The sequence below is a fragment of the Oncorhynchus mykiss genome, chromosome 5 (assembly GCF_057628025.1).
Source record: "Oncorhynchus mykiss isolate SJ-2025 chromosome 5, ASM5762802v1, whole genome shotgun sequence".
NCBI lineage: Eukaryota > Metazoa > Chordata > Actinopteri > Salmoniformes > Salmonidae > Oncorhynchus > Oncorhynchus mykiss.
Window position 1 is genome coordinate 17,083,339 of NC_143026.1, and position 16,949 is coordinate 17,100,287.

The 16,949-nt window shown below is 44.1% G+C and overlaps 3 protein-coding genes across 3 annotated transcripts; 2 read left to right on the forward strand and 1 right to left on the reverse strand.

Annotated features, from left to right (window-relative positions):
- Window positions 1-1,815: 1,815 nt before the first annotated feature.
- Window positions 1,816-4,093, forward strand: ved (ventrally expressed dharma/bozozok antagonist). The gene is made up of 3 exons (XM_090236584.1): window positions 1,816-1,938; window positions 2,403-2,618; window positions 3,605-4,093. Exons 1-3 carry the CDS (start codon window positions 1,816-1,818, stop codon window positions 3,962-3,964), a joined length of 699 nt encoding a protein of 232 aa, XP_090092710.1. The 3' UTR covers window positions 3,965-4,093.
- A 604-nt stretch (window positions 4,094-4,697) lies between these two features.
- On the reverse strand, window positions 4,698-7,462 carry h2az2b (H2A.Z variant histone 2b). The gene is made up of 5 exons (XM_021601951.3): window positions 7,312-7,462; window positions 6,363-6,440; window positions 6,088-6,201; window positions 5,823-5,952; window positions 4,698-5,669 (listed from the first exon to the last, which is right to left on the reverse strand). Exons 1-5 carry the CDS (start codon window positions 7,312-7,314, stop codon window positions 5,608-5,610), a joined length of 387 nt encoding a protein of 128 aa, XP_021457626.1. The 5' UTR covers window positions 7,315-7,462; the 3' UTR covers window positions 4,698-5,607.
- Window positions 7,463-9,998: 2,536 nt separating this feature from the next.
- On the forward strand, window positions 9,999-13,119 carry purbb (purine-rich element binding protein Bb). The gene has a single exon (XM_021601952.3). It carries the CDS (start codon window positions 10,426-10,428, stop codon window positions 11,494-11,496), a length of 1,071 nt encoding a protein of 356 aa, XP_021457627.3. The 5' UTR covers window positions 9,999-10,425; the 3' UTR covers window positions 11,497-13,119.
- Window positions 13,120-16,949: the final 3,830 nt, after the last annotated feature.

Consider the following 16,949-nt stretch of genomic DNA (forward strand, 5'->3'; position numbering starts at 1 on the left):
ACCATCTCTCCCATACCACTGGCGTACATAGGCCATCAAATACCCTGATTTTGTGCGTGTGTGTGGCTTCCTACATAATAGAACAGGCCTCTGTCCCAGGAACCCCGCATTAATAATTATTTACCACAGAGTGACTATAGACGGTTATTACTTGCATTAATTAATAAGAGCCTTTTTGTACAGCAATGCAGCTACTGTGGTGCTGTAGCCTATCCCCTCCACTCTCCAGCACTGTGTCTCCGAAGGCAGGGGAGGGGAGGGAGAGAGGGCTGAGTGGCTGAGCGATTGATACATTGTGTTAGTGATTCAATCTAATCAAAGTGTATTGGTCGCATACACAGTTTTGCAGATGTTATTGCAGGTGCAGCGAAATGCGTATGTTTCTTGCTCCAACAATGCAGCAATATCTAGCAATAAAATAACAATACACAGATAATAATCCAAAATCGGCTTAATCACAAACTGACCCATTGATAAAATAGTTACGGTCTGTTATTCGGACCGGTGGGTGGAATGGATCCGAGGGCTGCTGCGCGCACTATCTCTCCACTTCTCCGCCTCCAGACGGCTGTCTCTGCGCGCAAAAGGAGACCGGTCCCTTCAGTGGAATGCGGATCTTTGATACTCACAAACCCGAATGACATAGACGTCTCGAGGCGACCGTATTCAGAGAATAGATCACATTCGGTAGCTTCTCAGAACTCCAATGGGAAACTAAATAGTTTCCATAAATGTAAAACAGTGATTTGGTTGATTGAATAATTCTACGCTTTTGGCGACATGACCAGTTTAACACTTTAGAAAGCCTAAATACTACATACAATAGACCAAGGGGTTCAATAAATTTTTTGCGCAAACAAACCAAACAACAACCCAATTATTAAATCAGAGCTGTCAGTCCTCTCGCTCACCAGTGGAGACGAGACCCAATGAGACTGAACATTATTAGACAACAATGTCTTTCGGGATCAGGAAGATCAGACATTATTTCATTATGTTGAGCCAATCAATCAAGCCTGGTCACCATTCAACGGGTTAAAGACATATTCAAGGATTGAATGACTTCCCAGTAGGCCTATACTGTAGCATCAGCAGGTCATGGAATGTATGAAGTTGTAATTTGAAATGATGAGATATACAATGATGGGTGTTATTGGATCAGTTAATCATATTAATAAATATAGTGAAATATTATATTTTTATTCCATGGGTGGAGCTGAGGAGCAGGAGGAAATGCTTCAGTGTTAAAGGAATAGTTCACCAAAATTACAAAATTAAATATTTTTCTTATTCTGCTTAATGGAAAGATAGGACAGCAATCCATGCTTTGGTTTAGTTTCCCTACTTTCAGGTTAAGGAAACCAATGCGTAATTGTGTTATTTGGGTGAGCTATCCCTGATAAGAATATGTTCTTATATGTTGAGATGTCTTAATTACTGCAGTTGTGAAAACTGAAGGAGGAAGGGGAGGATGTTCTTTGATCCTTAGCTGAGTCAGTTGTAAATGAGGAGGAATTCCCTGGATAAATACTGACTCTACACCTGAGACTCAGATCATTACTCAATTTACCAGGACACTGACCCGCTGAGAGAGAGCGCACTGGATTTACCCAGCTTTGAGAAAAGGTTGTTTGCATTTCTGGAACCCAAAGGATAATATTAGATTATATTTCTCCAAAAGGACAGTTTTTTCCACCCCAACAACAGGACTTTTGCTGGATTTTGATTTATTTTGTTGGATATCTCCATCGTACAACCATGAGGGGACATTTCTCCATCGAGTGGCTTGCCCAAAGTAGCCAGGCATTAGGAAGCATGAGACCCTCGCCTCTCCCCTCTTCCTGGTCCTCTGTTGGACCCAACAGCACCTCTGTGACCCAACCTGAGAGCCTGCCTGGGCTCTACTGCCGACCGAGACCCGAGAATCAGGAGAACCAGGCAAGGAGAGGACAGAGGCTCAACCCATTCAGCTATCCCTGCCTGGCAGGCCCTGAGATGTGTACACATACCAAGAGGAGTAGCCCCCTCCACAACAACCACCAAGGTAGGTTCGCTTTTCCTCAAATGAACTCACCTCAGGATCTGAGCTTAGATGGGGAGCATACATTAATTGAAATAGTGTCTTGTTGTTTTGGGGTGTGTGTTAAGCTGTGTATTGGAGGAATTAATTGACTCAGAGATAAAGAATTCATAAGTAATAGCTACATCTGATTTAGCTCTTAAAGTGCTGAAAGCTCCATAGTTAGGACGCACCTCAGAGACATGAATTTGTTTGAAAGGTTCAGAGCACACAAACGTTTTGGGAACCACTATGATGTGACATATGAATGGATTTGAAATCTAACTTCTCTCCATTTCTACCCTCTCTCCTCAGAAGTGGCTGAGAATGGCTTCATCAGTAGAAGAGAGCGAAGGCGGGCGATCCCTCTCCCCCACCACCCCCCCCCCCGGACGGCACCTTCACCTCTCCCTCCTTGTCTCCCATCTCTCTCTCTCTTCCTACGGGGAGGCGGCCACGTACAGCCTACAAAGAGGAGCAGATCAACAGTCTGGAGACGGCCTTTCTTGAGGAACACCCTGCAAAGCTCTGCAAGAGACTCAACCTTACAGACAAACAGGTAGGCACCCCCCCCCCCCCCAAAAAAAAGGTTGCAAGATCGAATCCCTGAGCTGACAAGGTAGAAATCTGTCATTCTGCCCCTGAACAAGGCAGTTAACCCACTGTTCCTAGGCTGTCATTGTAAATAAGAATTTGTTCTTAACTGACTTAAATCCAGGTTAAAAAAATTGTCAAATTACCCGCCAAACCATGGGTAATTTTGTTAGTCACGCCCACTCAGATATCATATTTCAAACTGCAAACATTTCTCTCTACCCCATGGCAAAATGTGTAGAATTGCAGCAAACCTGCTTTAAAAGTGCAACATTTTGGGGCCTCCCGAGTGGTGCAACGGTCTACAGCACTGCATCGCAGTGCTAAAGGCGTCACTACAGACCCGTGTTCGATCCTGGGTTTGATCACAGCCGGCCGGGATCCCATAGCGCGGCTTACAATTGGCCCTGAGTCCTCCGGGGTAGGGGGGGGGGGGGGGGCTTTACTTGGCTCATCAAGCTCTAGCGACACCTTGTGGCGAGCCGGGCACCTGCTAGCTGACCTCAGTCGTCAGTTGAATGGTGTTTCTTCTGACATTGGTGTGGCTGGCTTCCAGGTTAAGCGGGCGGGTGTTAAGAAGCGCGGGTTTGGTGGGTCATGTTTCGGAGGACGCATGACTCGACCTTCGCCTTCCAACCAGTTGGGAGTTGCAGCGATGAGACAAGATCAAAAAGGGGTTAAAATAAAATAGCAGGAATTTAACTCTAAAACTTACGTTTTTTTTAAAAGTTTTTTTTCTCTCCGCTGTCAAGAGGTGGGCCGCTGAAATGTTTTGCCCGCAAGGTAGGTTGGACCCCTCTCAAATTTCACTTAGGTCCCCCAAAAGGCTAGGACTGCATGTGTGGGTATGGATGTGCATATGCAGACCCGCAAGCCACCCCGGCCCTTAATAATGAGTGTGGCCCCATCGAAGTTGCCCATCATCTAACTCTTCTCTCTGTTTCTCCTCAGATCCGTAACTGGTTCCAGAACAGGCGTATGAGGATGAAGAGGATGGTCCAGGATGCTCTGGCCCAAGCCTGCCAAGCTAAAGTAACATCTCACCTGCTGCACTACACCGAGCTACAGGCCTACCGCCCAGGCCCCAACCCCACCTACCATCCCCATCACGCAGGAGCCGAGGGGGGCGCTTCCACCCCATACCTCCACAACCAATACAGCTCCTCCATGGCCGGTCCAGCACTGCCCAGCCTCCCTGCCACCCCCATGGACTCTTTATACCAATACGTCAGCCTCCCCGGTCTGGTGATGCCCACTCCAAGGTCTAACCCACTGATGGGGGCCTACCAGCCTCACTCTCACCTGTGTTAGAACTTTTGGATGAAATAGGGTGGTTCTCAATAGTCTGAAGTGATTTTAAGGAAGTGAGATGAGGGTAGAAGCTCCTTTAGACTATTGAGATGTATCCCACTACCTCACCAGCTTCTATACTATTCTAATGTATTGGCAACTAAAAAAGCTACTTAAAGGAGTGTTGAAATTAAGTTTTCCACTCAGGGTAGAGTGCAATAATGAATGTGTTCCTGCTTTCTTTTGTATTGTCATACTGTAAGTTCTATTCAAGTATATTCACTTTTAATGAATCTGTGGCTGCTGTATAAGTGTTCTAAAGAAGTGAGAAATGTTTTTTGTTGTTCTTGAATTTGCATTATAATCAAGATAATCTCTTTTCCTCCACTTGATTTCTATATTTGGAAGTATCGTGAAAAATAAACATAATGCCTGAATATAGACTGGATTTTGTTGTACTGTGATAATGTCTGATTTCAAACACATCAATATCTCTGACCAATTTACAAATGGTTGAGGGCCACCTACTGCCTAACAGAGAAGTTGTCATGCTGTGTGGATGTGACTCAGTATGCACCAGCTAACTCACATTTTAGTCCCCCCCACCTCAAATTCATGAGTGCCGACCGACCTTCATTCTCCACGGAATAAAATTAAATAATATCTAAACTACTATATCTCTAAAGGTAAGAGAGGTCAAAGCTACATAGAAAACCATTAATCATATTCTGGCTAAAATATGAACACACACGGATAGTTTTTTAAAAGACTTTATCTTTTGTAGGTATAAAACAAGTTTGTAGCAAAATCCAATCAACTCAAAGTTTTTCAAAACATGACAAGAACTTCAGCATTTGTTGGTCAGTAGCTAGGTTTCCATCCAATTGGCAACAGATTTTCATGCGAATACTCAATGTAGATAATGAAAATATGCACATTTTTCCATCAGTGGCGTTTCCACCAAACTGACCTTTTACAGATAGAAATCTGTGTGATGACAGTGCACACAAAATGTACTTTTTTGCTTACGTTTTCATGTACCGAATAAAAAAATCTAAAGTTCCATGTATGCGTTTCCATTGCATTTTCAACTCTACCGCTAGTTGTCACAAAAATTGTAGCATTAACTTGCAAATATGCCTACCTTGTGGTTATTGGACAGAAGCATCAAGCTCATCACCATACACTTCCACCACCCTGTGAAGTTCATCATAATTTCATCTGTAGCCTAATAAAATGCATGGTTTCTTCTTATCAATATTTGTGCATAAAGGAGTTTTCACTGGCATTTCTCACATCATACATTTTACCAACACAAAAAGATCCCACCACGTCGAACGAACAAATTGTCTGTTGGCATTTATAAAATTGTACCTAAAATTCCTGTTTCCATCACTGCTGTCTTGGTTTTTTATACACTATGACTTTACTCGCATAAAAACTGTGGATGGAAACATGGTTATTGCACAAGTTTCTTGTCTGCAAAAAACCCTACCCTAAAAACACACCCCTTTAAAACAGTACAAATCAACACATACCTCAAAGACTACACATCTCCCTCGAGAGACTACAACTATGGTTACAAAATCCCCCCCCAAAAAATATGAGAAACAAAATGAACATGGCTGCCCATTCCTTCCTGGTGATGTGATAGGTCACTTCCTCTATGCAGTCTTCTGTTGGCCCTTCTTTCCAATCAGAGACTTGTGGATGTGAGGGATCACACCTGCAGGAGGGAGAAAAAGGGACATTACGAATGGGTGCTAGTGATACACATTGGTAGGTGAAGAGGTGAGTTTGCCCTACCCCATGTAATATAAAGTGCTTTGAGTTACTGGAAGAACAAAACATAAAACCAATTCATTAGTTTACAACTCACCTCCTCCAGCGATGGTAGCCTTGATGAGCGAGTCCAATTCCTCATCTCCGCGGATGGCCAGCTGTAAGTGACGTGGAGTGATACGCTTCACCTTCAGATCCTTGGAGGCGTTCCCTGCCAACTCCAACACCTGAAAGGGAAACAAAAATATGTTCAGTAAGTGTGCGTTAGGGAACTGTTGGAGCAAAAGCCTGCTCTATTGACCTTCGTCAGAGTCCTCAATGAGTCTCCTTTTGGGGGGGGGGGTTAAATAAAAACATCTCACTTCAGCAGTGAGGTACTCCAAGATGGCGGCGCTGTAGACGGCTGCGGTGGCTCCTACTCTGCCATGGCTGGTGGTCCTGGTTTTCAGGTGTCTGTGGATACGACCCACCGGGAACTACACAAGGAGAAACATACACACAATGAGAAACACTCTAGGCAGAAGATGCCTATCTGTTATGTAGGATTCACTTGTGACTAATTCAACAGGGAAAACCCAGGAAAAGAGACTGATTCACATGTGACCACAGAAAACCAGGGGAAAGAGTGGGTACATGCCTGGAGTCCAGCCCTCTGGGAGCGAGAAACAGCCTTTGCCTTAGCTTTACCACTGTCCTTTCCAGCCTTTCCTCCTGCCTGGAAGGGAAGAAACAGAAATTCAGTATATGATACATCAACTTGATAAAAACATTTTTTTTAACTTCTCAATGCCTTGCTGAACTGTGGCCAGGATGAAAAAGACTCAATGTAGCGTTGGTGTACAAATAAATTATTAATACACTAGCATTTTCTTAATGTTATTTTTGTTTACAACTTCAAGCAACCTGTCATTACAATCACATTTATCCCGCCAATTGGAAGATAATGGACAATTTCAGGTATATAGTTTACCTAACTGTCATTTGATTTATTGAAGATGATTCATTCAAATGTTGCAAAAAGATAATAATCTAAATATGCATAAAAACGCAGTAAGAATGGTTTTAGCTATCTAAAACGGTGAAATATTGGTATGCTTGTAGCTAGCTAACGTTAGCACAGGTTTTCTTGGCTGCTCGCCAGTAGTATCTCTGCTCGCTAGGCGGATTAGTGATAACCTGGTTTAGCTAGCTAGCTCGGTGGAAACTTGCTACCGTAACGTTAATTCAATACACAACCCAAACTTTGCGAATATCTTGGAATATTAACATAATAAGAACCAGAAAGAGTCAGGGGATAACGTAGCCAGATATTAGATATAGTTAAGATGTGTTTGAAATAAGTATGAGAAGCGAGTCGGTTGTAAAACAGATGGCGTACTAGCTAAATGTAGATGGCGCTCTTTCGTTAGCTAGCTTTCGAGTGTCAATCGACGACGTCCTAACGTTATTTTGCACGCAAGCTTGAATTCGTGAATGCTACTTGCCCGTTTAGCATATAATTTACATTGAATCCAATTTACTATAATATGTCCTACAATACAGAGTGCACACACAGAATGTGCATAAAATAATCAAAAACTCGTTACCATGTCGCCGGTGACTTTTCCCTGTTCTATTTCGAAACGGAGAGAAACAATAAACCACGAAGCAAAGCCAAGCGGATGAATGAGGATTCCTCGAGCTTCCAGAGCCAACCAATAGCTTTTCTGCTTGCTGGTTCGAACGGTCTCTTCAACCAATTGCAATCGTGTTTGTACAGTGTTTACTCATTCCTGCAACTGTATTGGACGTTTTGGGATAGTAGAAAACACCAGAGAAATACTACCGCATTTATAATTCACTGAAGGTACGGACACACAAGTAGGTCCTACATGCAGATTAAGATGAAATACCAAAAATTCTGTGACATGAACAAATTTAAACTACATAATCCATGTAATTGAGTTGATATATTATTTTTTTCCCCGGTGAGATTCAGAATGATCATTCGGTTAGAATAATGATGGGATAAATATTGTGCTTTTCCATGTGCTCAGAGCGTTACATTGTATTAGAAGAACTCCTCTCATCCACCACACTACCATTAACTCTGACGTACCTGAATCCCATGTCACTCTGTTCACCATCTCTCACTTGATCAACGTTGTTGCTGCCAGACCCGGGTAAAATACATGAGTGCTGTGATTTAGTTTGGCTGGCACAATCGAAGCAATAAAAATGTCCCAAAAGTGCAAACTCCAAACTAGTAAGTGATGTGCCCCTCAACTAACCTAGCCTGCTTTACAGTATTTGACCAATGTTACCTGCCAGTAGATTCAAAACCCTGTACAAGTGGACAATGGATATTTGCAACCTATGTAGTAGGTGAGCAGGCTAGGCACTGTGTTGGCTGCTGCCCTTCCTCCTGGGGTGTATTCAAAAGGATGCAAATTTACAAAACGTTAAAATATAAATTTAGTATATTGGACCAATGTTTGTATTGATATTGTCTTGTTAGGATTTAGGTTAAACCTTGTTTTACAAAGAAGTAAATAAAACATGTAAAGCCTAGACTGTGGCTGTAATAAGTATTTACTCTAATCTTGTCAAATTGACAGAGAGAAGCATGTCTGTATTCTACTATCTGAACTTTATGTAGTGTTATGCTCTCTTGGGAAACCCTCTGGCTCGCCCACCTTCCTTATGAGAGAAGCCCATCCCAGTCAGGCCTCCTTAGGGGTGGAGTGAGTCTCCCTTGCTGCCATTGCTGCTGTGTTTGGAACTGGACTGGACTGATGGGCATTACAAATCAATTAATCTCCTCCTACATAGGAGATTAAATATCAATGTGGTTTGTGCACCCCCATAAGTGCCGCTGTCAAGAATATGTCAGGCACCCCAATATTCAATGTGTAATTTGTACCCATGACTTACATGATAAAAGGTGAAATATAATGGGATAAAACATCGGTATGGGTGTTGCCTGCCTGCTGGATGTACACTGAGTGTACAAAACATTAGGAACACCTTCCTAATATTGAGTTGCACCCCCTTTTGCCCTCAGAACAGCCTCAATTCGTTGGGCATGGACTCTACAAGGTGACTGCAATGCTTCACACAGTTGTGTCAAGTTGGCTGGATGTCCTTAAGGTGTTGGACCATTCTTGATACACACAGGAAGCTGTTGAGTGTGAAAAACCCAGCAGCGTTACAGTTCTTAACACACTCAAACCGGTACGCCTAGCACCTACTACCATACCCTGTTCAAAGGCACTTAAATGAATAGCATGCATACATTATCACGCTCAATTGTCTCTAGGCTTAAAAATCCTTCTTTAACCTGTCTCTTCCCCTACATTTACACTGAATTAAGTGGATTTAACAAGTGACATCAATAAGGGATCACATTTTTCACCTGCATTCACCTGGTCAGTTTATGTCATGGACATAGCGGTTCCTAATATTTTGTACACTCAGTGTATATGAGGTATATATATCATTATCAATATATTGTAGCGTGCTTGTTTTGGAACCAGAGTGACCTGGGCCCAGTTTAAAAAAAAATCCAGATCAAAATTACACTTTGTTGTCTCAACCCAGTTACCCCATTCGATTTTGTTCCCACTTCCTTTTAGAAAATATTTAGACCAAATTTAATGGGATCATCTAACATGATATTTGTTGTAGCATATGATGTGATATGTTATGTTTTTATTCTGTTTTTGTCTTTTAAACTTTAAACTACATTAGAAAAAACAAAGAGGGATCACATCTGAGGGAGGAACAGAATTGAACTCATGTTTTTATCTGGATTAAATGTTTTGAAAAACTGGGCACTGGGTTCGAGTCTTAACCAATCCACCACTGAATTCCCTACACTGGTGTCAGAAGTGAGATAGTGGAGGAGGGATATATAGTGTAGTGATCTTTGGTGCTTGCCTCTGAATCAGAGACCCATGTTCAAGTCCAGTGTACAACCCCTCTGAATTTGCTACAGTACTAGCTGACTGATCATGGGTTGATTGTTTGATTGGTAGCAGGTAGTCTAGCGGTTAAGAGAGTTGGGCCAGTAACCAAAAGGTTGCTTGTTTGAATCCCCGATCCGACTAAGTGAAAACATCTGCCGATGTGACCTTGAGCAAGGCACTTAACCCTAATTGCTCTGGATAAAAGCGTCTGCTAAATGACAAAAAAAATAAATAATAGTATGGGCACCACTGTGGTGGAATTAATAGCAACATTCATATCTGGATGACAGGGAAAATATTAGGAGTTAGATGGTTAAATATTTTTTGTACCAATGCCTAGGTTTATTAAAATGTACAAGGTAAAATGTATTAATCTCAGTGTAAATGGCTGGTCTTTTGTGACATTGTCAAATGACTGTCACTGTATAGTATAAGTGTAACAATTGATATGGAATTGCTTTTATTACTGCTTTTGTCTGTAGTATTCCCCCAGTCTAGAATTTCACGTTTGCCCAGTTTTGCCTTAAATGCCATAGCAACTGCACAGAAAAGGATCAGCTACAATTTATTGGAACTTCATAGTAAAAATGGTTGTAAAAATGTTGGCCCGTTGATTGGACGGTGGTGTGGTCGTGATCCCGGTGTCCAGTAGGGTAAAAGCTCCACGAGAATTACGTCAACAGAACCTACATCTGAACCAATTACATGTTACAAGGTTAAGATGTAATCGTGATTGACAGCGAAAATTGACCAATGAGGGAAAGAGAATTCGTTGAACCTGGAGTGATTGGCAGACCCAAGGCCAATGCGGGAGCGCTTGGGGCGGGTTTTGGTGATGACCATGAAGGGGGTGTGCAAGCCGAGAGGGAGATACGCAGGAGAGGGAGAAGCTGGCTGGCGGTGCTGAAGATGGCGGATGGTGACAGTGGGAGCGAGCGCGGCGGTGGCAGCAGCGGAGGAGGAGGAGGAGGAGGAGGTGGTGGAAGCGGGTTCCAGCACTCCCAGAGAGAGCAGGAGACCCAGGAGCTGGCGTCCAAGCGACTGGATATCCAGAACAAGCGCTTCTACCTGGACGTCAAGCAAAACAACAAGGGCAGGTTCATCAAAATCGCCGAGGTCGGGGCCGGGGGCTCCAAAAGTCGCCTGACCCTGTCCATGTCAGTTGCGGCGGAGTTTCGTGACTACCTGGGGGATTTCATAGAGCACTACGCCCAACTGGGGCCTAGCAGCCCGGAGCAGATCGCCCAGTCCTCGGTCGGAGAGGACGGTGGGCCCAGGCGAGCCCTGAAGAGCGAGTTCTTGGTCCGTGAGAACCGTAAATACTACCTCGATCTGAAGGAGAACCAGCGGGGGAGGTTCCTGCGGATCCGACAGACCGTAAACCGAGGGCCCGGGTTCGGAGTAGGGGGGCCTGGAGGAGGCATGCAGGCCGGGCAGACCATAGCCCTTCCGGCCCAAGGCTTAATAGAGTTTAGAGACGCCCTTGCCAAGCATATAGATGATTACGGTGGAGACGACGAAGAGTTGGCGGGTGGAACCGCAGCTGGGGCCTATGGGGAGCTTCCCGAGGGCACATCCATCATGGTGGACTCTAAACGGTTCTTTTTCGACGTCGGGTCCAACAAATACGGCGTGTTCCTGCGAGTGAGCGAGGTCAAACCGAGCTACAGGAACTCTATCACCATCCCGTTCAAAGCGTGGGGGAAGTTCGGAGGAGCTTTCAGCCGCTATGCGGAGGAGATGAAAGAGATCCAGGAGCGACAGCGGGATAAAATTTATGAGAGGAGAGAGGAGTCGGAGGGAGAGGAGGTGGATGACGACTGAGTAGTTGAAACTGCTTATATAGTTCAGTTCACACAGTAAGATCAGCAATAGATATGTGGCAGAAATGACAGATTTAAGTGCATGACGAATCGAACTTTAATACTAGAAAATATCGTGGCGTTAAAAAGTTTATTTGACACGGGAACTATTGATGTATTTAACACCTGGAGTTTGTTTATGAGGGTTATATGGGGTGTGAAGTAAAACAAAAAGTTAAAGTTATGGGACTAGTAAAGTAGTGTGTAAATGAGACTTTTCTCATGGATTTAAAAAAAGATTGCAATTGTGTTTTGTAGAAAAAGAAATATACCTAAAACCAGCAACGTGGTTTTCATAACAATTTAATTAAGAAGCCAATGACATCTTTATAATAAATGTTTCCTTTCAAATATAGATATATATTTAAAAGAGTAAGGAGTGTACCTTGACCCCATTGATTTAGCTATTTACATTTCTCCGTGTAAGGAGATAACCAGCATCCATTGTATTCCCATTCTAGGTCTCTCCTATGTGGGCAGTGTGTGTGGGATCCTTACAAGTTAGTGAAAGTAGTAGGAAGGAATGTCTAGAATGCTGCCTGCTGTCATTTCGTGGAGGTTTATATTTAGTGTGTTAACCGATAGAGATAGCTATATAACACAGGCAGGCCACTTAACAGACAATTATGATGAGAAACGTTAGAGAGAACTATATCTGCAGGCCTATCTAAAGGCCTCAGAGACTAAATTGGAGCTGTGTGCTAATGTAGTTAGCTCACAGTATCACGTCACTCTCCAAGCAAATAGACCTAAACACGGAGTGATTTAAAAAAATTACATATAAATGCCAGGCAATATTTACAAAATCTGTTTCCTCTGACTTAATGGGTTTGAAAGCAATCTGTAAGTCTCTGTAAGAGTGGAGCAGTGTGTCTCCTCAGTCCTCACGCAATGTGACCTGGTGTCAATAGATTGACAGGCCTGTTAACCAATCGGCAACCAGGAAGGACAGTATCTTCCTGCTGTATGAGTCCCATGGGAGCCTGCCCTCTCAGCATTGACACACAGATGGGACCCCCACTTATCCACACACACACACCAACACACTGCGGGAGCCTTGTGAGCAGGCCAATGCAAGTGATCACTGGGTGAAACCCAGAGCTACTACTACTACTGTCACCCAGCCAGCCAGGCTGTGTGGGGCATCAATGATAACATACCACCAGTTCCTCTGCTCAGGCCCAGCCAGGAGAGACCACACACACTCTGTGTCTCAGAGCCCAGGCCTCAGCACCGCCACACCACTAACATCACACTACGCCACTGGACAGTAACGTATGGATGGATGGTTTCCTTTTTATTTCGAAAGAGAACTATATTGAAAGAATATTATACGTATAAAAGAGAAGATACTGAACAAACCAGCATACAATATTTTTTAAATACCTTAAAAAGAAAAGGAAAAATGTATATGAATTATATAGCCTAAGTATTTCATGAAACATAGCTGGGATGTGACTAAATAGTCCATGATGTTGTTTTCTTTTAGCTTTTTCTTTATTTTCACTTTCATTTTCATTTGTTGGGTTTCTCCCAGAGAGTGAAAGAAATAACACTTCTGTGATTAAAAAGAATAAAAATGCAATAGATATTGTGATTGTTACTTGAGAAAATCCCTTTCTCTCCCTCTCTCTCCCTCTCTCTCCTCACTCCAACAACCATCAGCTGCTAAAAGGTACTTCATAGTTCTCCATTTGAACTTTCTCTTCTTAGGTTTTAAAGGTCCTACTACAATCAGTGAAAATAATTATAGTCCCAGCTATTCTCTGTTGCTTGTAGTTGTTCCCAAATAACATATAGAACCAGTCACAGACAGTTGATCTGAGTTGGGGGAAAACTACCCAACGCATCGTCAATGTCTAGGAGCGTTCATATTACACATTCTCAACTCCAAGCTTGAAATTGCCTTCTGTTTAACTTGTGCCATATTCTCCTTTAACTTTGTTGCCAGTGCCATCAAGGCAATTAGGTGTTTTTGTAATTGAAAACGACTACTAAATAGTGTGCTATAACTACATGAGAAGGCAAACTCAAAGCACTGATGGACATTCAGGGCTCAGTTAGGTATTTAAAATGCGTAGTAAACCAATTGCTTTCTGACACTAAGAATGTGTGGTGTTGGATTCTTTGCCACTTTGTTGTTGCACTTTAAGATCGTAAACACGATGTCATATTATTTCTTAGACTCAGACAGTTTAGGGGGGGTGGGGGGCTCTGGGGGAGTCTCCAGTCTTCTCCCCAGCACAATCTAAGCGACACACGGCAGCTGTCGTAAACATGTGCTCTGCTGTTGCAACATATCAAGACCCTCTCTTCATCAGTCAATAAAGTAGCTCTTTACTTAGGAAAACAGCCTATCTTGCCACAACATTTACCTCAACACAACACAAGGTAAATGTCTGTGGAAGCTTGTGCCGTGTCGGCTGAGAGGGGAGGGTGAGCCCTGTCATGCGAAGCAGCAGGAAGACTACTGTAGGCGTAACCTGACTCCTCCTCATCTGCAGTGGTCTCTTTCTCTGTTCTCTGGGCCTATCAGGTCTCTCGCCCTCTTTCTACCTCCTCTTTACTATCTCTCTCTCTCTCTCTCTCTCTCTCTCTCTCTCTCCCTCTCTCTTTCCCTCTCTCTCACTCTCTCCCTCATTTCTTTCTTTCTGTAAATCTGGAGTGCGGACAGCCGTGTGTGTGTGTTTGTGTGTGTGTGTGTGTGTGTGCTGACAGGGCAGAGGGTGCTATTTTAATGTTGGAGGCCTGGACAGACTAACATTCCTCCTGTCGTGTCTAGGAGTCAGCTGTGCCATTAGATCCTGAGTGCCCCACACACACACACGCATGCTCATATACACACATGTACTCACATTCTCACACTCAGGGTTTGATAGTGTTAAAGCCTGTTCACACGCAGTGCACAAACCCAATTACAGACAGACGACAGACTGCACATCCAGAGAGACGGAGCCTGGCCAGACTGGACTAGCACAGATGCTCAGTGTCTCAGATATTACACACATACACACACACACACACACACACACACACACAGAGAGCGATGTATACCTCACCCGGATCATCCTAGCAGACAAGTTATTTATGCTACCAATCTTTCTGTCTGGTCTAAGCAGCTGTGATGTGATGGTTAGAGGAGAGAGGTTCAACATAGTCAACCATTCTGCCTGCCTGCTCTACCGGCTGTTAGTGCTGGGCTGTGATGTGTGTGCTGGTTGTGTTGCAGTTGGTGAGTCACTGATGGAATTGGTTGTGTGTGTGTGTGTCGTTTTAGCAGTCATTGTGTGTCTCCAGGAGGAAGCAGGGTTTGGCCAGTGAATCAACTGAAAGCGTGACACAGCTCTCTCTCTCTCTCTCTCACTCTCTCGCTCTTACACACACACTCCCCTGCTCTCCCACTCTCTCCTTCACCTCTCCCCTTCTCTCCCTCCTCTTTCCCCTCCTCTCCATTGCTCTCCTTCCTCTCTCCCCTTCTCTCCCACTCTCTCCTTCCTCTTCTCCCCTCCTCTCCCTCTCTCTCCTCCCTCTTCCTCTCCTCTTCCTCTCTTCTCCCCTCTTCCTCACTCTCCTGCCTCTTCTCCCCTCCTCTCCCTCTCTCCTCCCTCTCTCCCCTCCTCTTCCTCTCTCCCCTCCTCTTCCTCTCTCTCTTCCCTCTTCTCACTTCCTCTAACTCTAACTCCTCCCTCTTCTCCCCTCCTCTTCCTCTCTTCTCCCCTCTTCCTCACTCTCCTCCCTCTTCTCCCTCCTCTTCCTCTTATCCCCTCCTCTTCCTCTCTTTCCTCCTTCTCTCCTCCTCTTCCTCTCTCTCCTCCTCCTTCTCATGTCTTCTGGCAAACTGTTTTTGTGAGGCAGAGCAGAGAAGTTAACTGGCATGTGAAGGAGAGAGAGAGAGAGAGAGAGAGTGGCCTGTAGAGGGGAGGAACACACAGCATGACTACATCACCCTATCCTGTGATGCTTTGAGAGTGTGTGTGCACCACCTGACACACGTTAAGATCTTAGGTTTAGACAATGAGTGTGTGTTGAGGGTTAGTAAAAGGGTTGTGGATGATTCTGGAAAATCCTTTTCCCCCCTCGAGGCTGATAACGTGTTCTACTACCAGCTTCCTGCAGTGCAGTATGGGTTTACTCTGTTATTCCTTCAGGCTGTGCAAGCTTTGATATGGAACCAGATACATTTCCCCATTGACACTGTTATGCGGTCAGTTTTATGTCTAAACTGCACATAGATCAGTAATATCTCTGTTACTCCTTAGGCTAGAGTTTTACCCAGAGCTTCTGACACAACCATACGACACAGCGTCGATAATGTCACCCGCCACAAACACACAGAGGCATAGTTGCAGACAAAAAGCTGGAAAATGCCCTTTTTAGCAAGCGACACAGGGTGGGGTGGAGGTAGAGGAGGGGGCATGAGAGGGAGGTTAGCTCTAAACCCCATGTCAGTGTGTGGACAGATCGACAGGAAGCAGCTTTCACACACAGAGGGAAGGGCAAATGAGAACATTTCCTGCTGGACTCTCCACCCATCAGATTCCTCCTGATGACAAATTTGACTTCCTATTTCTCTTAGATGGGAGAACGATGGGTTTACTCTTATAAACAAATTTATGGTCATTTTTGCATTATAAGTCATCCCCTGGGCACAGATCTAGAATCTGCTTACCCTCCCAAAATCCTGACCTTAATAATTATGGGGGGAAACGCAATACTGACCTTAAATCAGTGTCTAGGGGCAACGTCATCCTACAGTCCTACTGTCCTACTAGTATTTCTGTCCTGACTGATCCTTTCCTTACAGACAGCCTCACGCTGACCTCAAATCCTCCCCCAATGACTTTCTCTTCTTCAAGCACAGTAGACGTGTGAGAGAGGGAGAGAAAGAGAGAGAGAGGGAGGGAGGGAAGTGGAAGTAGTGAGACTATGAGCCATGTCATATCACACTGGGCTCTGTGCCAGATCAAGCTGGGATTATTCCACATGCTCCCAGCAGCTCTGCCATCACGCTAAGTGTGTGTGTGGATTCAACACTTGAGCAATTGAGGAAGCCTGTAAAACACCTTGGCTTGGACCCATGTGTGACTGTATTACATCATAGTGTTGGCCAGTGTGTATAAAAGCACTTTATGAAGATAGAGTTAACACTATTATCCCTGTATGATTAGATCAGAATGATAGCTAGCAATAATAAGCCTAAACCAACAGTAGTGTCTCATCAGTGGAGCTAAGCGTCGGCTGAGTCACTTCCTACAACCATATTTTATCATAATGTGAGAGTCCAGTGTGTATGTGTGTGTGTCTGTGTGTGTGTGTGAATGCGTACATGCATGTAAGCGGGTGTGTGTGTTGCATGATTCAGAGGGCAAGGTCCAAATGGCTTCTTAACAGCTTCTATCCCCAAACTATAAGACT